The 25,877-nt window shown below is 44.8% G+C and overlaps 1 protein-coding gene across 1 annotated transcript in view; it reads right to left on the reverse strand.

Annotated features, from left to right (window-relative positions):
* The window catches only part of LOC144691873 (cilia- and flagella-associated protein 47-like), a 647,761-nt gene that overhangs the window by 414,393 nt on the left and 207,491 nt on the right, over positions 1–25,877 (reverse strand). Inside the window, exons 35-37 of the mRNA XM_078560450.1 lie at positions 21,847–21,997; positions 14,534–14,622; positions 356–469 (exon numbers count right to left, since the gene is read on the reverse strand). Coding sequence (XP_078416576.1) covers positions 356–469; positions 14,534–14,622; positions 21,847–21,997 — 354 coding nt within the window. The remainder of the gene's footprint in view (positions 1–355; positions 470–14,533; positions 14,623–21,846; positions 21,998–25,877) is intronic.

The following is a 25,877-nucleotide window of genomic DNA, read 5'->3' on the forward strand; positions in this document are numbered from 1 at the left end:
TGCTGCAATACCTGATTTCAGCTATAAAGCGTCAGTGAAAGTGCTACAAGTGACCAAATTACCCCATCTTAAGGAAGGTGAATAATGTCTGCCAAATTCCAACTCCTGATTGCTGTTTAATCATCCACTCTGAACAAGAATGTTCATGCATTTTGAACGAAGACAGGATCAGTTATGATTGTGATCCCCCCCTTATATATTCCTTTAATGAAGCAATCATTTGAAACAATGATAAGCACAGGATTAAATTCAATCTTTAAACTGCATTTCTAGTTACACTGTCATCAATTGAAAAAGCAATTAATTGGACAAAAAAATAAAGTTAAAACACTCTAATTTAAGTTTTGAAACTTACCTAAACTTTATATTAGTTTTTTGATTTTGCATCTTCACTTTATCAAGTAAGGCTGCAATACATTTAAAATCCTCAGTCTCAAAAAGATTATTCTGGGTTTCCATGAAAATTATCCTAGAAAAAAAAAGTGTTGTCTATTAAATTATTCACAACAATTATTTACGTGCTGTCTCAAATTCTTTAACATAAGATGAAATGCAAGACACATTAGGAATGTATTTCCATGGAGTCTCTTCTATTCATCTGCAGTAACTTTTGCAGAAAACTGCAGAAACTTTGGTGCTTAGAACGTTCATCCAAGATTTCCATGACTCTTCTGCTGAAGTCACTGTGGAAGAGGGAGAAAATTCCTGTAGAAATTCAACCTCATTATTTCCTTTGCAAGATAAAGGCCGGGATTTTCCAGCCCCAATGTGGCAGATCCCGCTGCGGCGGATCCAGTGAGCCAGCCAAAAGTCCATTGACTTTGGTGTGACCGATAGATCCCACCAGCAGGTGGGACCGGAAAATCCCAGCCAAAATAGCGCACTCTGGTAAATAATTGCTCTATTACGTGCAAATGTGATTTATTATCAAGACACCTAAAGATGATTTATTTTTAATGTAACTGATGCAAGTGATTTTCCAGAGCTTATAATATTCAAATAGATTTTTCTATTTGTGGTACTCTTATATCCTCCCCAATTTAGAAAGTGTAGCAATCTTTGTCCACTATAAAGTTAACAGGCTATATTTAACCCCAGTGACTGTGCACATACATCAGAGGCTTTGGGCGGAATCATTCCAGATTTGCACTAAGTGCGGTAGCGGGCGTGAAAAAGGTTGTTTTACCCACCGGCCGCAATGGCGGCTTCTCACTGTATCATCCCAATCCCACCTCATTAATCATGCATTCCCGGGAAACACGTTGTTTCGATGGTAGGTGGGCTCTCATTCGCTCGCCACATCACGTTGCCGCTTCCTCAATCCAGGCGCCAAATCTAAAGTGCAGCCACACACACACCTCTCAGTGCTTCCAGCCCAGAAAGACAAGAAGACATAGCCCGAAAGGCAAGAAGACTGCAGCCCCCCCAGTTTAATGATGCGACCCTCAAGCGCCTTTTGGACACGGGGGAGCCCGGCCTGATGTCCTCTACCCCTGCTCTGGCCGCAGGAGGGGCAGCAACATCACTAATCCAGCATAGGAGATGGTGGCAGTGGTGGTCAGCGCTAACGCCCTACAAAAAAGGACAGCCGCCCAGTGCCGAAAAAGGATGAATGATCTCCATTTCGCCAGGGTAAGTCACTCTTTTCATCATCTCAACTTACACACTCACAAACCCATCAAACATCCACAGGACCTTCACTCACTGCCAGTTCAAGAGAATCACCATTCACTCTCTCACACTCACCATCATAGTCTTCATCCCATCCATGGGACCACTCACTACCCACACATGCCAGGCATCATTATCATCTGGCCTGGCAGGCGTCCTGCTTAGACTTTCTCCATCTCTATTCATGTAGAACAAGTTAGCACACAACATGAGGGACAGGTAACAGACTGGTGGAGGAATGCCTGAAATCAAGGTCCTCACAGACTTTGAAAATAGAGCCATCCAGCTGACCGGCGAGGATCTGGACTGTTCCTGTGCTGACGGTGAGGTCGACGGTGCTCTACCATGTGAGGATCCAGCACTGCAAAATCCATCAGACAACCGTGCTGAGAGTGATGTGTCCTGTTTCACAGGTCACTGCCATGTACTAATGATCTCTCCCTGCTTTTGCAGGCAGATCTGGGAAACAGCCAATGGAGTCAACAACCCAGGGCCTCCGATCGAGCCCAAAGAAACCTCTGAAGAGGAATCTGAAGGCACCTTCATTGAAGGACTATCACAGCACTCACCCACACCCTCCACCAGTGCAGAGACACACATCTCAGTGGGACCTAGCTTTAGAGTAGCCTTGGGATCACAATCTGATCCACAGCAGGTGGCGGCAGGGACTTACCAGTTTTCCGGCACTCGGAGGATGGCTGAAGGCCACAAATCTGCTGAGTCCGAGTCAGATGATGAGCCACTGGACTAGGTGAAACCTCAGTTGCTGGAGCTACAAAGGAAAGCTCAGGAACATCAGGAAGGGATGTCTGCTGCACTCCTCAGGTTACAAGGCACGATGGAGGAGCCTGTCCGCCTTCAGGCTGAGGTGATAGCGCCGGCATGCCAATGCACCGAGGTCACCACTGGTAGGATGGCGGTTGCCATGGAGACTTGGTCCAGGACATCGCTCCTGCACTGCTGCGTGGGCTGAACTTCATCCCTGATGCCATAGTTGGTCTCCAACAGTGTGTATGGGAGATGGGTGCAGGCAGCTCAATCTCAGTCCAGTTACCCCTTCTCCTCAAGAGGTCAGCCAGGGGCCCTCAGGCACCCATAGGGAGGAGGATCAGCAGGTGCAACCTCGGGGCCATCCACCCAGGTGACGCCTGTGGCGTCCAGCCATCCAAATCCCCTTTTCCTGTGACCCCAGCAACTCCAGCTCCACAGGCTGAGAAGGGTGCCAATGCTACACAGCAGGACCCCAAAAGCAGGCCAGGGCCCTCCAGATCTCAGCCCTCCAGAGGACGCCCATCAAGGTCATCAAAGACAGGGCATAGCAGTTAAGAGGCTGCCTCCGCCTCCGCAGTGGATGTCAGGGGAGCACTAAAATGTAGCAGCAGGGTTAGGAAAATTAAGAAGATGCAGTTGTACAGCATGGGCATGAGTGTTAATCACTTGTACTTAATGTCTTCTTGCCTATGGTTTTTTTGTTCTGATAAGCATTGTTGGTGTCACTCAGATGTGAAACGTTGGTTCCTGCACACGACAAAGGCAGGTGTCTCAGTCCAGGGCCTCTTCCTTGTGCAGTGTATGAACTTCAGACGAAAGTGATGGTCTGGCTTCACACTCACTGGACACATTAGGGATGCCTGCACCTCAATGGTGCTTGTCATTTCTGCCAGAGTGTCGTGGGCAGGCATCATAGAGTTCCATCATTCTCTCTGTGTGCTCTCAGCACCTTTGAGGTGGAGCTGGCCCCCCCCATCTCGTCAGCATCTGTGACCAGTGATGCTGTGCTACTGGAGGGGTCAGGTGCTGACGGCTGACAAACAATCAGGTGCACTTAAAAGGTTCACAGCTGCACCTCTATGATATGACCCTGATCACAGAGTACAAGTGAGCTGCCCTCGGCCAGACAGGAGTCAAATATTCACCGAGGCTGTGTGGAGATCCATGGAGTGTCCTCACTGCAAGTCATCACCATCCTCCTGGAATGGATCAACTGTTAGGGCCTCCGCTGTGTTTCCATGACAGGAGCCTTATCGCAAAGGGTACGTGCACTGCCGTCAGCCAGACTGGAGTCAAACGTTCATAGATGCAATGTGGGGATCTATGGTGTCTCCTCACTGCATATCATCATCCTCCAGAAATCCAGCAGCTATGAGGGCCTCCTGAGCGCGCCTGCCTCGTCTGGCCAACGCGATGGCCTCATCGCTGTCATCATCGCCTTCGAGGACCTCCTCACACTCATCCCCATCGATGTCCTCCTCATCGGAGGAGACCTCCAGCTCCTCCATCTCCTCGTCAGTCAGTTCCTCTCCCCCTTGCAGCGCCAGGTTGTAAAAGACGCATCAGGAGACGATGATGCATGACACCCTCTGTGGACTGTATTGCAGGGCTCCACCAGACTGGTCCAGGCACCATAACCTCATTTTCAGCATCCCAATGGTTTGCTCCACCAAGGTGCAAGTTGCAGCATGAGCCTCGTTGTACCTTCGCTCTGCTGACACCAGCCACACAGGTGTCATCAGCCATGTCTTCTGCAGGGGTAACCCTTTTCGCCGAGGAGCCATCCCTGCAGCTTCTATGGACCCTGGAAGACGTCAGGGATCTGAGACCGACTGAGAATGTAAGAATCGTGGACATATTCTGTGAACCGTGCGCAGACCTGCAGGATGCGTTTGCAGTGGTCGCACACCAGCTGCACATTCAGCGAATGGAAGCCCTTGCGGTTGACATAGTGAATTCCCTGCTGCCATGGAAATTTGAGTGTCACATATGTGCAGTTGATGGCACCCTGAACCTGTGGGAAACCTGAGATCTGGGCAAATCCTATTGTTCTTGCATCCTGGCTTTCCTGGTCCTGGGCAAAACACATAAAGTTGTGTGCCTTCGTGAAGATGGTGTCCATGACCTCATGGATGCAATTTTGGAAGGAGGCTTGCGATATCCCACAGAAGTCACCTGTGGAGCCCTGAAACATGCCACTGGTGTAAAAACTGAGCACCTGGTCGCTTTCATGGCCATGGGCAGTGGTTGCCCCCCATGTCCCTGTGGTACCAATTCCTGCAGCAGGTAGCAGATGTGACCAACCAGTTCCCTAGACATGCGCAGTCTTCGGCAACGCTGGTTCTCGGTCATCTGCAGGAATGAAAGGCGGCGTTTATGGATCCTGGGTCTAGATAAGCTCTGACCAGCGATCGCTGTGACTCTACAGCCGCATGTGCAGGAGCCCCAGTGCCCCTTCTTCCCAAGAGTGCTGCTCCTCACTCTGCCCAGCCAGGCACCTCTGTCACTCTCTTCCCCTTCATTTTTGTTCTCTGTATGCCATCAGGCATATAGCTAGGTCACCAGGCTCCATGCTCCTGATGTATTCCTCCTGCAGGATGAAAGAGAGGGAGAAACGTGTGGGGTAGCTTGGGTGTTCTAAGAACCTCTCTTGGTTAACTCTGAAGGCCTCTTAGCTCATCCCGGAGAGTGCTGGCCAACACTTGGATGACCAGAGATTAGTGCGCTGCATGGCTGCCCGAGACCCCACCCACCTGATCGATTGGCGGCAGCTTTGACCACTGGACTGCATACTGTGCTCTCAGCTCAAGCACAGGCATTCTTCTAGCCCACCCTGCAAAGCTGCAACGTTAGCTTGAACCATTGGGGAGACTAGTCCAAACCAAGATGATGACATTGCAAGGGGCTGTGAGCACCTCCACCAGTGACTGCTGCGTGGCCAGCTTTAGCAAGGAGATTGTACAATGTGCGGAGACATCCATCTGTTCTGCACTCCACTAAAAAGTTTGCAGTCTGTGCCCTAGGGATGAAAAGCTTTGGAGCACTTGATAACTATTTCATGCCTCTGCGTAGCTTGAGTGGGAGATAAGCTAGAGGCCCGATTCCACGTATGTCAATGTGGCTGCGCCTGAACTGTCTCAGCTGTGGAGGAACGGTCACTTTATACAAGGTTTCCCTAATGTGTGGCCTCTTCCATCCCCGCCTCTACATGTGCTTGTGCACTGCCATCAACTGCAGGGCAGTTCTTGCCCCACCTCCCCCCTACTCCCAAGTCACCTCAACCGCAGGGTAGCCTTTGCACGCCCCCCCCACAAAATTGCCTCAACTGCGGGGCAGCCCTTGCCCCAGCCCCGCACTGTCAGCCAGCTGGGAAAAAGTGACTTGCCTGTGCCCTTGCCTGAATAAGCAGCACTTCAACCTTGAAGTCCAACAGCTGACCCTTATGAGCATGCGCAACATTATTGTGCACTCATCTCTGAGCTCCCCTCGAAGTGCAGCCCACCAAGTGCATGCTTATATATACTGTTGTGAAACATGTCAGCTTGTAATCACGCCAATGTGCTCAGATGATCCAGCGTGGGAGGATGATTCACTGAGCTGGGCTTATAATGATATGCAGATATCTTACAATGAGATTCCCGACGTCCGACGGCAGGAAACACAGCCCACCATTGACGGGCAGAGTAGATGATTGCAAACTGGTTTCACAACATCGTGAAACCGATTTTTGGCCTTCTTGCCATATTGTCCACTCATGCCGCCGAACAAAGCCGCCACAAACGGGCACGGAATATTCCGTCCTTTACATAAGCATGTATGAAAGGCAATTTTATAGATGATTAATCAATTGTACATGAATGAGCAGACTGATTTGAAAACATATTTATTTCTAGACCTGACAAATTTTGATATATCATAACTTTGTTAAATAATTCATTGACAAATTCAATACGAAAAAGGTTTAGAAGAAAGGTTAAATTTTTATACAAATGCATACAAACCCACATGGCATTTCGCAAAACACAAGCTTGTCATAAGAACATAGGCCTGAATTTTCCACCTGTTGTGCGTGCACTGTCATGAAGCTATTAATGCATATATTATTGGAAAATATTTTTCTTTTAAAATAGAGGTTTAGTCTGTGGGTGTGTCTTAATTGGATTAAAGTCAGCTCGTCTGGGTGCTTTGGTGTATACTAGTTTTGAGAGGTAAGAGAGGTAAAGGTACATTTGCATTTTGTTGAATACAGCATTCAAGAAGTGGGGTGAAATCTGGCACCTAGCTAGCAGAGGCCAAGCAATATGTTTATATTACTAATAAATTTGGTATTATGAAAGGGGTTGTAAAGTTAGAAGAGTTGGAGTTCAAAATTTACATTCAATGAGCTACGTTATGTATAACAGACAGCAGTTTTGTGTGTGCAGTGCAGAAGCAATGTAAGATCAAAGTAGCTGTAAACCTACAACTGTCTCTACAGGAACCAAAATGACAGGAAACTCATTTTGAATTCGTAAGGTGAAAATGCTTTGCCTGGTGTCCGGCTAAGTTGCTGTTGCCTTAATGGAGATTAGTTTGGGAATTTGTTAAAAGTTATGATAGTAATTTGTAGCCATGTGTACATATATTTTAACCTGTGTAAATTAATAAAATGTTTCATTTAGTTTAACAAAAAAGCCTTGAGGACTGATGGCCTGATTCCTGAATTTAAGGTCGCATCTCAAACATAACACTTAAAAATTATTGGTTATGACAGTTGTTTAAAGTTTCCCTCTGAGATTTTTAAATAACTTGGCTTTACCAAACTGCTATTGTATAACAATGCAATCGGCAAGCCTGGAAGCGGATGGGAAGTCTGCTCCCAGGCGACTTTGCGTTGGAAACCCAATTAAGGCTCGGCCAGTGTAAAACGAGTCCATTGGTTCTTTGGTCTGGGCAGGGCAGGAGTTTGTCGGGCACAGGGTCAAATGGGATCTGGTGAGGGATTCCAGAGGCAGCTCCCTGAGGGCTGCCAGGGTCAATGGAGGGAGCTGTTCTGCAAGTTACCTGAAACCTGTGAGTAAAATATGGCACCTGCGCCTACTGAGCATGCCAGGTAGGTGGGCACTCTGCCCCCTCCCTGTTTTCTGACAAGTGCCTGGGTATTCTTGTGCCAGGTGAGACATTTTAATGCTGTGGTATGGCAAGAGGAGGCCAGTGCATCTCATCAAGGCGGCCTAGTTGGAGGTGGCATCCCAGGTGAGCAGGCATGACATGGTTCACCACACATGGGTGCAGTGCCACAAAAGGTTCAACGATCTCTTGCGCAGTGCAAGGGTGAGTATTGAGTTGGCATGGAACTGTGTGGAGATGTGTGGGTTTGCTGTTCCTCATAACACTCAGGGATGTGTGAGTTTGTGTGCCAAATGGCACTGAAACCTGTGCCAGCCAAGGCTGGGAGATCTGCCCCCTTTTCCCTGGTGCATTGAATGGTGAGTTGTGATACTCTGACATGCACTGCTACTTGGTTCTCGGGGGTTGGGGTGGGACAGGCCAGAATGGTGCTGCAGTTAGAGGATGCACTAATGAAATGTCTTCTGCCCCTGCAGGAGAAGAGAAGCCATTGCACCGGTGAGCGATCAAGAACGGGTGGTGGGGTGTCCAACCTCCTCATTCTGACCAGATATGTGAGACGGACGTCCTGCAGCTGGAATGCCAGTGTGAAGCTAGGTCCACAGGTCATGGAGAGACAAGGGTCTCAGAGAAAGGTAAGAGTCTAGTGGGCCAGTGTGAGACTGGCAGATAGTGTCAAAAACATAGGGTCGTCTCATCTCAAATGACATGTTGTAAGCAAGAATGCCAAGTGATCCAACAATCACAAAGCCTCAGTGAGGCACTTGTCCATGGTGTCAGCAGCCCGTCTTCACATAGACTATGTGAAGCTAGAGATTAATGAAATATTGTTTTCCTCCCTCAGGTGAGCCATCCTCAGAGGCTGCAGGGACCCTGAGGACTTCCTCTTAACACCAGAGGACGGCCCACAACCAGATCTACCTTCGTCACATCCTCTCTCAGAACCAGGCACCGCACGGATATATGATACATCAGTGGCCATTAGATCGTCAGCTCTGATGGTAGTGCATAGTGGGGAGGGCTCTGCACACTAACAAGAGGAGGTGGCGGAGGCAGAGAGCGCCCAGGGCACCAGTAGTCAGAGGATTGCTGCAGACCAAGATCATGCTGAGCCTCTTTTTTTATTCATTCATGGGATGTGAGCATTTCTGGCTAGGTCAGCATTTATTGTCCATCCCTAATTGCCCTTGAGAAGGTGGTGGTGAGCTGCCTTCTTGAACCGCTGAAGTGCCTGTGGTATAGATACACCCACAGTGCTGTTCGGGAGGGAGTTCCAGAATTTTGACCCAGCAACAGTGAAGGAATGGCGATATATTTCCAAGTCAGGATGGCAATTGGCTTGGAGGAGATCTTCCAGGTGTTGGTGTTCCCATGTGTCTGCTGCCCTTGTCCTTCTAGATGGTAGTAGTCATGGGTCTGGAAGGTGCTGTCTAAGGAGGCTTGATGAGTTCCTGCAGTGCATCTTGTAGATGGTACACACTGCTGCCATCGTGCATCAGTGGTGGAGGGAGTGAATGTTTGTGGATGGGGTGCCAATCAAGTGGGCTGCTTTGTCCTGGATGGTGTCAAGCTTCTTGAGTGTTGTTGCACTCATCCAGGCAAGTGGGGAGTATTCCATCACATTCCTGACTTGTTCCTTGTAGGTGGTGAACAGGCTTTGGGAAGTCAGGGGATGTGTTACTCACCGCAGGATTCATAGCCTATAAGCTGCTCTTGTAGCCACAGTATTTATGTGGCTAGTCCAGTTCAGTTTCTGGTCAGTGGTAATGCCAAGGATGTTGAAAGTGAGGATTCAGCGATGGTAATGCCATTGAATGTCAAGGGGTGTTGGTTAGATTCTCTCTTGTTGAAGATGGTCATTGCCTGGCACTTGTGTGGCATGAATGTTACTTGCCGCTTGTCAGCCCAAGCTTGGATATTATCCAGGTCTTGCTGCATTTAGACATGGACTGCTTCAGTATCTGAGGAGATACGAATGGTGTTGAACATTGTGCAATCATCAGCGAACATCCCCACTTCTGACCTTATGATGGAAGGAAGGTCATTGATGAAGCAGCTGAAGATGGTTGGAGTCGTCAGTCAGGCAGCAGATGCTGGATGTCCAAGATGCACAGGAAAATCTGGTGGAGATCCCCGAGGGTCTGTGTGCCATGGTCTCTGTCATGGAGGAGGCCATGCAGAGTGTGAGTCACTGTGTTGACCCTGAGCTCCGAGTGCACAGTCTCCTATGAGAAAGTGGCGATTCTCATGGAGAAACACAAAAGGAACAGAATTATAAGTTTCTGCGGTTGTACTCGGACCTGCGAGTCCACACACTGGCAGTGACCTCAGGAGGTCACTGCCAGTCTAAGAGATGGAAGAGGCACCTAGCCTCTCTGCTAGGTCCCCGTCCATCATTGGTCAGCAGGGAGGTTCAAACCGACTTCATGCTGGCAGATGAGCTGATTCTCATCTCTGTGACCTCCTCTCAGGGCACTCTGGATGACTGCAGCAGCTCCTTTACCCCTGTGCTACTGACTGTGGCACCTGATGATGCCGTGATGACTGAGGAGTGCCCAGCCAGGCACTGGATGCACCCTCCCAGGTAGCGCCTGCACAGGCTCCGCCGGCCAGAGGACGACCGCCAAGTCAACAGGGATGACAGGATAGCATAGTCAGCATGTTGCCTCCAATGCCACTGCCAGCGACGGGTGGGGGGTGGGCACCAAGACGCAGCACTTGCAAACAAAATGATGGCACCGTGAGCACAAGAGGGGGTTTCCATGGGTGAGATTATTTCATTAGATCAGTTTTAGATATTATTTTTGTGTCATTGTTAACACGAGATAAAGTTATGTCCCTTGTGTGTAACCCTCAACAAGAGATATTTATTTATTTTGTTTTCATGTCCTGAGTGCCCTTCATGGTTTTCACAGGTGCAGAGAATGGCAGTGGCTTATGGTAGAGGGGAGGTGCTGTAAACTTTATTACAGAGGTTGTGATTCAACATTGAGGTCAGAGGATGGCCTCATCAGGAATGTTTAGTAAGGGGGCTCCGCCCTTGAACTGAGTTTCAAGCCATGCCTTGGATGCCTAGCTGAACGTGCGGAGAATCAAGACCTCCCTGATGTCCCTGCCTTCCAGAAGATTCCTCATGTCTGCTTCCACGTCCTCAACCTGTGCCTCCCTCGGCTCCTCATCAAAACCATCGCTTGAGTCATCTTCAGCAGCCTGTTGAGCTACCTAGCTGTCTTCATCCTCCAATGGGACCCTGCTTGACAGAGTCAGATTGTGCAAAGTGCAGCAGACAATGACTATAAGCGACAGGCACTCTGGAGGATATTGCAGTGCTTCCCTTGATCGGTCCAGGCATCTGAACCTCATCATCAGCAGCCCAATGGTCCACTCTATTACCTTGTAGATGCATGACTTCTATTGTACCTCTCCTCTGCTTCTGTCCTTGGGTGCCGGAGTGGCGTCATGAACTACCTTTTCAAGGGATAGTCTTTGTCATCCTGTAACCAACCATCCAACTGAACTGGGGCACGAACAGCCTTTGCACCCGGGAGTGTCGCAGGATGTAGGTATCATGGGAGCTTCCAGGGTACCTTGCATAGACTTGAAGAATCTGTGTCATGATCGCAAACTATCTGAGTGTTCATGGCGTGGAACCCCTTGCTGTTCTTGAAGGCACCCATCTCACCTTCTGGTGCCTTGAGCACAGTCTATGGCACCCTGGGTGCAGGGGAATCCAGCAACGGCTGCGAAGCCTCTGGCTCGCTCAGCCTGGCTGGCTTCATCGGTCCGGAAATGAATGAAGGTCCTGACTCATCTAAAGAGTGCGTCAGTGACCAGCTTGATGTAAATGTGGGCAGTAGATTGGGACACACCACATACAATCCCCATTGAACCCTGGAAAGAAACAGTGATAAAGAAGTTGAGGGCTACTGTAATCTTTAGAGCCACCTACACAGTTGGAGGCAATTTCCAGCACAATTTCTGGCATATGGAGGTAACAGTTTCCCGAGAGATGCGGAGCCTCCTTCGGTACTGGACCTCAGACATGTTGATGTAGCTGGAGCGCTGCCTGTAGACTCTGGATACAGGATAGCGCCAACATCTGCAGAACCTTCCACCTTGCACTTTCTGCTAGCCCTGCACCCCATGTGGCTGCAACTCTCTTCCCACTGGTTGCTCTCTGGAATGCTGCCTGCAGACACCTGCCTCCCTCTCCCTTTTGGCCCTCACGTCCTCTTCAGAGGAGGCCCCACCGGTGGAGTATACAATCCCCATTTGCAGAAATGCAGATGGCACTGTTTCGTGCACATCTAATGTCGGACACTGTGTTTTGAGCTTTGCAAACATGGGCTGGTTGGGCATGGTCTGTACCCTGCCCGTTGCAAACAGCAGCTGGGATATGCTGTTTAATACGATCGCCCAGTCTTTGGGATGTACAGCCTACATACCTAGCATCACACTTTCAATGAAATTCATATACCGCATTACTCATTTGTGTGACAGGCAGAATGCCTTTTTCGCTTGATGGCAGCGTCCTGTTCGTGGCAAATACCATTTGTGTTGCTACTGCACAGTAGCAGCGTGAAACAGCTAGCTTCACCTGTTGCTCAAATTTTTAAGATCCCTTACCCTTCCATGATAATCTGAGGTAGCCTGGGCAATTTTCAGGGCCAAAAATGACGGTCTTAGGCCCCTTCATGAGTTTACGTGATATACAGTGTGAAATGATCTGATCAGGGTAGCTATTATCCTGCAGGATGCTTTTGATGCACCCTATTTCAGCAAGCCTACCTTCACTAGTCAATATACGTGTTGGGACTCTTACAGTTCCACACGCTATAAGATTGGTCTTAATGGCAGCCTTGTAAATAGGGACCAAGTCATTTGCTCACCATGCAAACTTGGTGCTGAAATAGAGCACATCAAAGGCATCCTGCAGGTGATGGCTACCCTGATCAGATCATTTTGTGCTGTAAATCATGCAAACTCATGAAAACACATTAGATGTGATTCTGCGATTGGACAACATTTGCTAAATAATCCACGATATGCTAAGAATTACGCTGACAACTAATTTAAGATTGTCAGTCAGGCTCTCAATGTGGTGCATTTGCGTGTACTGGAAGCTACATATATTAATACACCGGGCCCTGTTCTTTATAAAAACATGTACATACATTGCGCCTGTTTCAGCTAAACAAAGTAAGTGACAGCCATTTACAGACTCATTCCTCAGAGCAATGCCTTGACCAGAGTCAAGCTGCCTTGTTTAAATTTTAAACAACGCTTGGCAGTTAACTGTCAGTCACCATCACGGTGCATTCTCCATGGCAATGCAACTTGCCAACCAATCAGCACTCTCTTCACATACAGTATAAATAGTTGTTTTCCCCCTTATGTTGGTATTCTTGCACGTGTTCCTGATCAATGCAAGACGAAAAGCTTAGACATGTCTCTTTTTTCAGCAATACTCAAGTTCTGTACTAACAAACGACTAAATTTCTATTTGTACTAATAATTCATTTAATTTGCTTTGAGCATTCCAATATAGCACCTTTAACTCTGATATTTTAAAAATGTTCCCTGTCTTCACTTTAAGTCACAAATGCCCTTTTAACTTTGTTAATAGCCTTGTCCCATCCTAAACAACTCTGCTTATTTTTACCCAAATGCTGGTCTGCTCTACACCCTTGATATATTCTTTGATGCTTTTGAATTTGCCCTTTCCTGAAATCTCCCACCAACCTTCCTGTGTTAGTTTAATACCCTGTCTCCTGTCTACTACCATAGTTAATCAATCCGCCAGGCCAATGGTCCCAGTCTGGTTGAAGTGGAGCCTCTCCCAGTGGAACAGCTTTCTCTTTCCCCAGCATTAATACCAATAGTCCAGGTGAAAACCTTGCCTCCCACACCACTTTTTCAGCCACACATTTGAACTTCTAATCTGTTCATCCCAAAGCCAATGTGCACATGGCTCAGGTAAAAATCTAGAGATTATTCCGTTTTGATATTCTGCCTATTAATTTGGACCTTAACTCCTCAAACTCAACTTTACCATCATTCCAGTTCTTCCCATGGCATCAGTTCCTATGTGGACCACTCCAAATTCATCTTGAGCCACAAAGAGATGTCTTTCAAGCTGGCATCAAGCAGGCAACATAACCTTTGGAACTCCTCGTCACAGCTACAGAGAACAGTATGTATTTCCCTGACAATGCTATCACCTATCAATAGAACATTCATTTTCACTCCCCCCACTCGAATGGCCTGCACCTTCCCATCCACCCTGTCCTTGTTCTCATCCATACAGGAAGGAAGTACCTTATACCTGTTAGTCAAAGTTAAAGGCTGAGCTTACTCCATCACTACATCCTAGATTCCCATACCTGCCTAACTCACAACTACACATCCCTATCCCTCATCGCTGACCAATCCTCAAGTTCTACTTAACCTAAGGGATGTGACCGCCTCCTGGAACAGAATATCCAGGTAAATCTACCACTCCCTGATGCTCTGCACTGTCTGCAGCTTGGACTCCAGTTTAATAACTCTAAGCTGAATTTTCTCAAGCTACAGATACTTATCACAGATATGGTGCTCCGGAATCACAATGCTCTCCACACATTCCCACTTGCTGCAGTTACAGCAAACCACCAGCCCAGCCAATCTAACTTTATTTATTTGATCATTTAATTCATTAATTTTTAACTGAATTGATTATTAGTTCTATTAATTAATTGATTTATCTAATTTAAGTTACTAACTTACAGTCACCTAGCTTAGAGACAAAAGAAAAACACCAGATACTGGAGAGAAAAAAAGAAATCAGCACCTCCTTTCCCCTCTGCACTGAATTCCCACTTGAACCAAATTCCCAATTTGGACAAAGTCATTTATAAAAACATATTTGGCTTATATATTAGAGTAACAACTTATCAGATAGGTTTTATATTAGTTGTTTGCATGTCCATGAACTTAGACATACCTGAAATCTCCATTTCCATTTATAGGGTTGGTTATGTTTAACTGGACTTTTTTCTGCTCATAGCACGGAGATTCACATTTAAAAGTATCCTGAAAATTCGAAGGAAGAAAACATAATTCAAACAGCAACAGTTGTTGCACAACCATATGCAAACAGCTATAAACCATTGATAAAATAAAAATGATATTGCACTCAATAAAATTAAGAAAAACTGCACAAAATTAAACATTTCTCAAATTTGTGCTTGGTGATGGAATGAAAGCATTTCCATTTAAATTGGCCAGTGATAATGGTCCAAATCTTCCGTGGAGTGGCCATCACTGCTGGATTGCCGCTCTGCTCCTTTTCACTTACCTCAGTCTGGAACTGCACGTTTTTTGCCCGGACTCCCGGTCTGAGCCTGCTGAGAAATGTGTAGCGCAGCTGCCCCTGGAGGCTGGCAGTGCAGTGCAGGATCATCAGGGAAAGTGAAGTCAAGCCCCCTTTTTATGGCACTAGCTGCTGTATTCTGTTAAGTTTAAATATCCCAGACACTTTGAGAAGCTGTGGTAAATATCTGTAGCTTGATAAAATTCAGCTTAGAGTTGTTGAACTGGAATCCAAGCTGCAGACAATGCAGGGCATCAGTGAATGGTAGATTTACCTGGACACTCTGTTCCAGGAGGCAGTCATGCCCTTTAGGTTAAGTAGAACTTTAGGGTTGCTCATTGGTGAGGACAGGATGTGTGACTGTGAGCTAGGCAGATATGGGGAGAGAAGGTAAGTGTGCAAGGTGAGTGGGTGAGGTGGGTAAGGTGGGTCGGGGGGAGGGGTGTACGGTTAGTCGGGGGGATGTGGGTGGTAGTAGGGAGGTGGGGATTTTTTGTGTGGTAGGTGTCTAGATGGATTTTTGGCGATTGTCTCACAGTATGCTGCTCAAGTCTGTAGTTTCTTAAAACTATTATTCTTTATTTACAACAAATGTTTACACATTTAGACCTCTACATGAGGTCGAAGCCTCTCCTCCTTCCAGATCTCACTTAATTCTCAGTCATGTGACCTGACATTTCATCATCTGACAGCATCATATTTGATTCTGATGTTGATCCTTTACTCTACACATCACCCTAAATCTTTATCCCCAACATATTTACATCCATCTACATTGCCCCCAACCGCCCCCACAACAAAGTCTCAGATTTCACAAGGTTAATCTCTGAGGTGCCTTGACCAATTTCCCTGATCTCGTTCTGATCTCTTTTTAAGGCTGAGGCTATTCCATACTTTCCCTTCTGTCAATGTGAGTGTTCTTCTCCTGCGTGGCTGTAGAGCTTGTAGGAAGTCTTCTTCTTCATCAGGGTCTGAGTAGTAAGCCCAAGTTTCTATTGCCTTTCCAAGGATATTAAGGCGCTGCAGCTTCTCCTTATGATACCCTGGTCTGTCTCAATCCAGTACAATCTTGGTTGTGGAGTTTTTTTCAATGATTGTGCCTTCCTTCTGATGGTCTCAGACCCATGTTCTCTCCCAGGGCTTTAGCACTGGTAACTCACGTGCTCTATTCCTGTGATTAAAGTTCCAAGCCTGGTTGCTTCTCTGTTCTGCCTCACACTGTTTTACCCTCTCGTGGTCATTCATGGTTATAATGGGTTTGAGGTTTTGTTTTAGAGATGGATACTGTCTCCTCAATCTCCTACCCTTTGGTAACTCTGATGGTGAGAAACCATTTTGTAGTGGTGAGGTTCAATAATTCAGAAGAGCTAGATTAAGGTCTTTGTTTTTCTTCAATAAATATTTGATGGTTTGTACCCTTCTCTCAGTTTCTCATTCACTTGAAGATAGCAAGGTGAACTGGTTACATGAACAAAGCCATGTTTGTTTGTGAAATTGTGGAATAGATCGTCAACAAATTGCGGCCCATTGTCGGACGCTACGACGTCCAGGATACCATGTGTTGCATAAATACTCTTGAGGGACTGGATGACTCCTTCTGCTGTGATGCTACGCAATCTGTTTACTTCACTCCATCGTGAGCCGTAATCAGTGACAATAAGGAAGGTCTTCCTCTTAAATTCAAATAAGCTCATTTCCAGGCACTCCCACGGCCTTGATGGAAAAGTAGAAGGTAAGAGTGGTTCTTTTTGTTCTTGGCTGTTTATGGCACAAGTAAGACAGTTAGAAATCATTTCTTCTATAGAGCAAGTAATGCCTGGCCGCCAGGTTGATTGCTGTGCTCTCGCACAACATTTTGCTATTCTTAGGTTACCTTGGTGAAATCTTTGAAGAATATTAAGCTGAAGTGCTCTCAGTATGATTATTCTCTCATTGAAGACCAGCAAGTTGTCAATGACAGCGAGGTCCTCAGATTAGAGAGGATAAAGTCTGGCCATCCTTCCAGACAATATTCTCGGATTTGTAAACATTCTTCATCTCATTGTTGGGCTCGTTTTATTTCCTGCAACGTTTTTGCAATAGCTGGTAAGTGTTGAATGATCAAGGGTGTATATGTTCTAACCTCCTCGATGAAATGTAAATCCTTTTGTTTGGTTCATTCTGATGGTATTCGTGACAGTGTGTCTGTCATTGTTTGATACTTTCCTTGCACATACTCTATGATGGAGTTGTATCTCATCAATCTAATCTGAACCACTGCATTCTGGGTGGCATCTTTGCAATTTCTTTCATGTTTGGAAGGGTGATTAGTGGCTTATGGTCCATTTTGATTTTGAAACGGAATTCCATAGTATAGCCTGAAAATTTTCCACTTGCCCATGTTACTGCCAACGCTTCTTTTTTTTATCATGGTGTATCTTTGTTTGGTTTCTGTTAGTGACTTAGAGGCATAGTAGACTAGTCAATGCTTGCCATCTCTCTGTACTTGAAATAACACTGCCTCCAAATTTATAGACGATGCTTCTGCTGCTACTATGCTTGGTAATTCTGGGTCGTAATGTGCCAAGATTTCAGAACAGATTAAAAATTGTTCAATCCTTTCAAAAGCATTTTGCTGGTCCACATTTCCCCATCACTGTTGACCCTATCTCAAGAGCTGTCTTAAGGGTTCGATGACCACCACTAAGTTTGGTAGGAACTTGCCAACTTGGTTGACCATCCCAAGGAATCTTTGAAGCTCATTAATGTTCCTGGTTTGTGGAACTCTTTGATTACTTTCATTTTTTGTGGATCAATTGAGATTCCAGTGGCTTGTAATATGTAGCATAGAAACTTGATCATTGGTTTGGTGAACTCTCATTTTTCATTCAATATTAAGCCTACATCCTGTAAGGCTCTTGGGACTGCTCTAACTCTGCAGTCATGCTTTTGTCCCATGGAGCCATGTATAAGTATGTTGTCCATGTGGTGTATTACTCGTTCCATGCCTGCTAGAATGTGGGACATTGTTCTCTGGAAAATTTCTGGAACAGATGCTATTCCAAAGGGCAACCTATTGAAAATTAATGACTGAATGGTTTTATAAATGTGAGCAGAAATCTACATTCTTTGTCCAGCGGTAAGTGCCAAAATCCATTCTTTCCATCCAACTTAATAAATAAAGAGTTCTAGGCTAGTTTAGCAAGGCTCTCATTCACTGAGGCCATCAAGTTATTCTCAAGTTACTCTGATTTGTTTCATGGAGTTAAATCCAAGCAGATTCTTATAGAGCTGTTTGTCTTTGCATGGTGACTAGTGAGATAACCCCTTGTTGCTGCACCTTTTCTATTTCACCCTTGACATTGTACAAGAGTGAGTGAGGGACTTTCCTTGGTGTAAACAGAAAAGTTGGTTTAGCATTGTCATGAAAATATAATAATTCTCAATATTGTTGTGAGTTATTGTAAAGTAGATTAATAATGGGGTTTGGATAGTGTGTGGGATTTAACTGAATTGGTGACAGCTGGTCCGGAGGCATTGACTCATCAAAAGAAGCTAGGTTAGAAATGCTAAATACGTAAACATGGCTGAAGTTTTAGAAGGTGAAATGAGGAGAATTTGCATTTTTAGATAATCAGGGCAGTTTGAATTTCAAAGAGATGGTAGGATGTTACACCTAGCCTGAGAATCTAGGCCAAGCAGTGTGTTTATTTTTCCCAAAGGTTACTGAGAGAATTAGCACCATGAAAGAATTTATATTATGAGAAAGGTAAAGTTCCAAAGACATATGGGAACAATGGAATTTGCATTAAAAGGGAGAAACATGTATAAAGGAAAAGAGGTTATGTGTCAGAGAGGAAGGCATTGTAAGACTACCAGAAGTGTGAAACGCCTCCAGTATTTGTGCATTAAACTGTCTACAGAAACCAAAGCTTGAAAAGCCACTTTGAATTCTACTGTCCAGGGTATTGTGTTTGACTTACCTGGATCTGTTTAAATCTATTTTTTACCATTGCCTTAAAGGGGGTATAAAACTGGAAGCCAAATTAATTAGGGGGTTTAGGAGTTATTATAGTAGTAATATGTAGAACTATGAATGTGCTTCTGTTAATAAATGTTTAATTTAGTTTTGTAAAAAATCTCTAGATTCTTGGTGGACTTATTACTACTGAATTCAGGGCACGCATCTCAAAATAAAAAAAGGAAAATTATTGTGCCTGCGTGATCAAGTTTCCCTCATGGATTTGATCTGCCTGGCACATATCATCAGCCGTGTCATAACAAGCATCAGCTTGTAAGGTGATATGGTACTCTGTTTTTAACTTCCCTAGTCCTGTAAACAAATTTGGAAATTCATTCCAAAATGGATTGCTGTAGTTCTCATCAGAAACTTCACCCACTTTATAGATTCCTTTTAGTTTTAGACATACCTTTTTGCTTAGTAGAGAGCACTCTTGATTTTGAATGACATAGAGAGGTTCAAGGATTTCTCAGTCTTTATGTTTCAGCATTGCCATGAGTCGGCCTTTCACTTTTAACGGGCACCACACAACCTTGCAATTTAATAGATGAGGGATACAATGTAATATGATTGAACCGTTTGACTTCATCTGATAAACAGAAACTGCTTCTCCTGTGTCTAGTTTGAACTCTTGAGGTGTCCATCCACATCGAGTTTAATACTCCAGTATTTGTTTTCAATGTTATTTACCTCCCCCAGGAAAATTAGTTCCTTTGCTTATGGTTCTTCCAGTTCTTGTGGCTCTGTTTTAAAACGTTCTCCCTCTTTTTACAGATTCTCAGTGATTTTGAGCGTCAGACAGTTTTGAAGTGGCCTAGTTTACCTAAGTTGTGGCACTCCTCCCCCTGCTGGACATTCTTCTTGCTTGTGCAGTTTGTCCCCACCACACCAAAGACATTTCAAAATGGCACTTTTTCCCATTAGGCTTAGGCACACTATCTTACGGCCTACTAAGTGAATGGTCTCACACAATCTTCTCCACGGGACCTCCCCTTCCCCACAAACAAACGCCTCATTCGGTTTCTCAAGTTCAATTTGCCTCATGATTTGCACAGCTTTTACTAGCGTTAAATCCTCTCTGTTTGGAAGAGATCTGATAATCCTTCATCTAGGATCTCGACTATGATTCTGCCTTGAATCCACTCATCTTTTAAGATTCCATAATCACAGTTCCCTGTCAGCCTTTATAGATTGTTGATGAGAAAATCCAGGCTTTCGTCTGGTCTTTGCTTTCTTTTATTAAATTTGGCCCTCTCAATTCTCAAATTCCGACAGACACTAAAATAAGAATCAATTGCTTGCAGGACTTCTTATAAGAAGTTGAAGTCTCATCAATCCCTTGGCTTTTCTATCACATTGGCAGTAAAATAGATCCTTCTGCATAAAGTATGTACTGACATTGTCTTTTTTAATCTTTTTTATATGATCCTGAAGCAGTTCGGTGCCATATGAACCTTTTTTCCCCAGCTGTCCCTGATCTGGGCATGTTGCAAGCCTTCTACACTCAAATGATTCTGGGAGTGATAGTATGGATTCCATGCTTCTATTGAGCCCTAGAAGTGTTCCTGCTTCTGTGCTGCTTCAGGCCTGTGCTCACTGCTGTCTAGTCTCCAGGTCTGTGTCTCAGCTGCTTCCACGATGTTCCAACGTCTTGCTGAGTCTTAATTAATTTATTTTTTGTCCTTCCTTCAAGGACCGCTTTTCTTGCCAGCTTTCCTTCTTTTTAAGTATTGCCGGGTTTTTTACTCACTGCCACCATGTTTCATTGTGTGGTAGGGGTCAAGGCAGGCTTTTGGTGATTGTCCATTCTCCCAATGTATGCTGGTTGAGTCTATAGTTTCTTAAAATCACTACTTTTTATTTACAGCAAGTATTTACACATTTGGACCTCGACATGAGGTGGGAGCCTCTCCTTCCAGATCTCGCTTGAGTCATGTGATCTGACATCATTATTACATCAGCATCATGTATGCTTCTGATGTTAACCCTTTACTCGCAGTGCAAGGTTAGTTGGAGGTGTAGTTGGGGGGTTGGGTGGAGTCAGGGGGTAGTCTGAAGGCCAGGGAGTGCATGGGGGCATTGGGGGGTTTATGGAGACAGTTGTGGGATGGGGTGTTAGTCAGACGGTGCATGGGCAGTCGGGGGTCCAGTGGAGGCTTGGGGGTTGGGGTCAGTACCATAGTTAACCAGGAGTTAAAACTAGTTTTAATCTTTCTAACTTTTCCTGGGTAACTATTCTGCAAAGGGAGTCAGAACCATCCAAAGTCTCCGACTTTAAAATTGGAGTTTCGGAGGGTTCCAGACTCAGGATAATTGCCCAACAGAAGTTGAAACTTCCTGGGCAATTTCCAGGCAGTCCTTGCATGGGGACTTCTGAGGAGTCTCCCAATGTATCTTCTGGGATACCTCCGGGGCATGACTCTTTGGAGAACAGAAGATTTGGGCCAATATTAGTCTTTTGCACAATTATCAAGGTAGCCTATCAAAATCTCAAAAGTACATGCAATGAAAGAAATACAATAAAAATAGTCATTTTGAACTGTTGCATTTTCAAAAGTCATAATGATGCTATTCTTTCGTATGATCGTGGAGCAAAAAGCAGCAGTTACCATGGATATTTTCCAACCCAAGCTAACTTCAAAAATTAACAGTAGTAGCTGCCATGGAAACTGTCACACAGTTACCAATAATCAAATAAACCCTTCTCCCTCCTTGACTGTTTTTGCCAAATAAATGCTGAGTAGGTTAATTACATGGTAAGTCTCAAACAATTCAATTGCGATAATGTAAAATGAATGAAATTCTCAGGTTAGCAATGTGATATTGTTATGAAGAATCACTCAATTGGAAAAGAAATGCTATCTATACTGACCAATGGGATTCTTCAAAAAAGGACCCACAAATAGATGCATAGACATAAGATCAAAAGTTCATATTCACTTACATTAGGATTAACACTGTTGATTTGTGACGTTAGTAAAAATGTAGTTGTGGTGGCCGCTATTCCTTTCTTCAATCTTGATGCAAAAACCAGCAAAGCTTGTTCTACCTTCATGAACCGGCTTGTGAATTTCACAATTATATCAACGTGACTTCTGTGAAAACAAATGTTGACAATTCAGCTCGAAAAACAAACATCAGTCAAATGGATCAACATAACAGACAGAAAATTGCAGACATTACATTCAAAATTTTCCAACATGCTACTGGTATTGGGTAATGTTTCATGCCACGAGCACATATTCAGAACTCACCTTCAATATGTCACAGTCTTCATAAGCACTCAATCCCAATCTCAACTTTAATTTATCATGTCCACAACAATATTCATGTATTAGGAATATGCTCTCTCATTGTGCCTGCAATTATTTGAATGCTGTATTGCAATATTGAAAACAACATTTATGCAGATGAAACATTGCAAGTAGTAACTGAAATGGAAAGAATCAAACGTCTGCCATTCTCTTAGTTGCATTTAAAGCCAATTCCACCTGTAAGCCAGAGAATTTCCTTTCTTTAAAAAGTATGTAAGGAATTTCAATGCTTTTATGAAGATTACACATTGTAATAACTTTTTATTGGCATGTTTTACTCTCCATACTTTCTTCCTTTCTCTTTCGGTTTCTCCCCGACGTTAGCTGGGGTCACTAGAATGCTGGCTGATCACCTTCATAACAACCATCTTTTTTGGATTTGGCTGGGGGTTTTACAGCTGGATGCCTTTCATCCTGCCAACTCTCCCCATTTGTCTGGGCCAGGGACTGGCACCGATACATGCTGGCCTGCCTGCACTAGTAGCTGGGTTGTTTTACTCTCCATATTATCAAATACAAACCAATCTCAAAATGAAATATCCCTGTTTCCCTCTCTCAAGAAAATCAAATTATGCAGTCCAGTAAAATTATAAATTATCCATTTGAAAAGATTTATATAATTTGAAGCAATCAACCATCAATGTAATTTACCACCATTTGTCAGACAAATTCTATACCAACTAATAAGAACTCTATGTTTGCCAGAGTAAACTTGACAGTTCATTCATAGCAATATTGAGCTTCAGTTCAAAACCAGTTTAATGATATTCATCAACTCAATTGAACAATACAGTGTGAACTATTCCACTGTCAGAGAAACAGCCTGTTTAAATTTCATTAAAAAGTTCAAATTATCATTAGTTGGTTACATGCCACCTTCTAGAATCTATCCATGGACATGCGCATGGCATTTTCACATATACACATATCAAATATACACAAATATATATTACAAATAAACAAGCTGGATAGGGGCAAAAAAAAACAAACAAATTTGGGCACAATACCTCACATTGCGCCTGTGTCACAGGCACCACCATACTGCTGAAGACAGCTTAACAGGTTTTGTGGGTGCACACCAAAAAAAAGCGTCTGGCCCCTTACATAGGTAAACAAAGGGGCCTAGGTTTTTAGGCTCACTTGAAGATGCTGGTTTGGATTGAAGAGAGCAGGTGCAGGGCTTGATCTTTTCAAGATTGCTCAGTGACCACTGCGGTCTAAACAGCAGTGGGTAAGGTTATATATTTTTTAAATTGCCAGCATTCCTGCAGAGACAGGATGAGCAGGACTGCTCCCCAGACTCCTGAGGTCCTCATGATTCTATGTCCAGCACACCCCCCACATTGCCTGCCTAACATCAATGAAGAAAAGCTGTGCAGGGAGGAAGAGGGGAAGAAGGCTCTCTGCAGGAAGCCTTATCCACCCAGGGTCTTCAGGGAGCATTTCTCTTACTTCAATCAGCAGATTTCCTCAGGGAAATCTGTCACCTCTTGCAGGCAGACCTAAAGCATCAGAGCAGGAGAAGGACAGCACTGCCAGTGACTGTGAGGACCATGAATTTCTTTGTGATGGCATCTTTCCAGGTTGGAGTAGGTTACATCTTGAACTTCTCCCAGTTTGTCATTCACTGTTACATAAGGGAGGTGACTTGAGGCTTTTTATGCCAAGAAAAGGGATGACATTGTGTTTTCTCTGAGTAAGAGAAGCAGGCAGAGTGTGCTTTGCCAGTGTTGTGGCTTTCCCATGGTGAAGGTTGCCATCAACAGCACACACATGGCTTTGGTGGGCACTGCATCTAAATGCTAAGATGTGCCCGTAAACATAAAGTTCTACTCTCTCAATGTGCAGTTGATGTGCAACCATGATGTGATAGATGGCACAAATTAAAGTTCATCACCAAAAGGAAGAAGGTTAGAAGAAAATTCATTTTATAAAGGTTTGTTAAGACTTGCAATATCATACAAGAAGCAATAGTGAAACCAGAATCCATAAAGGAATATCAAGATAATAAAAAAGAGATTATACCTTTGACTTTCCATTTGATTGCACTGTTTTGTCAGCACTATTTCCCTGATATTAATGTAACCAATGCTTAAGATTGCAGAATTTTAAGTGCAAACTGTCTTCAGTGAATTTGCACCATGCTAGAAGCAGGCCCGGCTCAAAAGAACCACCACCGGGAGCTCCACTAATTGTATTCATTTAAAGAGCTTCTAGGAGGTTCCACAAATTAAGCTGGAATGCTTTTTATTCATTCTGCACTGGAGCTGCATTAGAGTGTTTAAGTTAGAGTTTGGTGAGAGAGGGAGTTCGCTGAAGAGGGAAGAAGGAATTCTTTCATTTTCCACCTTTCTTCAGTAAGAAGGGCAGTGACCTTGGTAAGTAGGATCTGGTGTCCTTCTGTCTTGGTAAGTAGGATCTTCTGTCCTTAATATTCTCTAAACTAGAGGAAGTAAAAGTAAAGGGAGTAATTCAAGGTTAAGTCATGGCAGGACACCTCGGCCAATTGGAATGTTCCTCCAGTGCGATGTGGAAAGTCAGGGACAGTTCTAGTATCCAGGGCAACCATGTGTTCAGGAAGTGTCTCCAGCTGCAGCTACTTGAAATCAGTGTTTTGGTGCTGGAGCTGTGGCTGGAGTCACTGCGGAGCACCCACAAACATGATATCTTAATGGATAGCACGTACAGTGAGGTGGTCTCACTGCAGTTAAAGAGTGAACAGGCAGAAAGGGAATGTGTGACTGCCAGAGAGAGTAGAAGCACTAGGCAGGTAATGCAGGAGTCCCCTGGGTCCATCTCCCTCTCTAACAGATTTTGGATACTGCTGGGGGAGATGGTTTCTCAGTGGAATGCAGCAAGAGCCAAGCCAAAAAGAGTGTGAGAGCAATAGTGATAGGGGATAGACATTTCTGCGGCCACAGACATGACACCAGGATGGTATGTTGCCTCCCTGGTGCCAGGGTCAAGGATGTCACTGACTAGCTGCAGGATATTCTGAAGGGAGAGGGTGAACAGCCAGAGGTTGTGGTCCAAATTGGTACCAACAACATAGGTAAAAAGAGGGATGAGGTCCTAAAAGCCAAATATAAGGAGCTAGGAAATGAATTAAAAAGCAGGACTCAAAGGTGGCAATCTCCGGATTATTACAGTGCCATGTGCTAGCGAAATCAGAAATAGGAGAATAGACTGGATGAATGCATGATAAGAGACACAGTGTAGGAGTGAGGGATTAAGGTTCCTGAGGCATTGAGACCGATTCTGGGGAAGATGGGACCTCTACAAGCTGGACGGGTTGCACCCCAGCAGGACTGGGACCAATATCCTTGCAGGGGTACTTGCTGATACTGTGGGAAGGGTTTAAACTAGACTGGCAGCGGGATGGGAACCTGAGCAGGGAGACACAAGAGAAGGAAACAAAGATAGGAATGAAAGACAAAAAAGTAGAAAGCAAAAGGGGAAGACAGAGGAAACAAGGGCTAGCAGCAAATAGGACCATAGTACAAAAAGGGATGTGTAATCATTTTAAAATGGCAAGTCTAAAGGCAACGTATCTGAATGCACAAAGCATTCGCAGACGGTAGGCGAATTAACAGCGCAAATAGATGTAAACGGGTACGATATGATTGCGATTACGGAGACGTGGCTGCAGGGTGACCAAGGC

The sequence above is a fragment of the Cetorhinus maximus genome, chromosome 16, assembly GCF_964194155.1.
Source record: "Cetorhinus maximus chromosome 16, sCetMax3.hap1.1, whole genome shotgun sequence".
Taxonomy (NCBI): domain Eukaryota; kingdom Metazoa; phylum Chordata; class Chondrichthyes; order Lamniformes; family Cetorhinidae; genus Cetorhinus; species Cetorhinus maximus.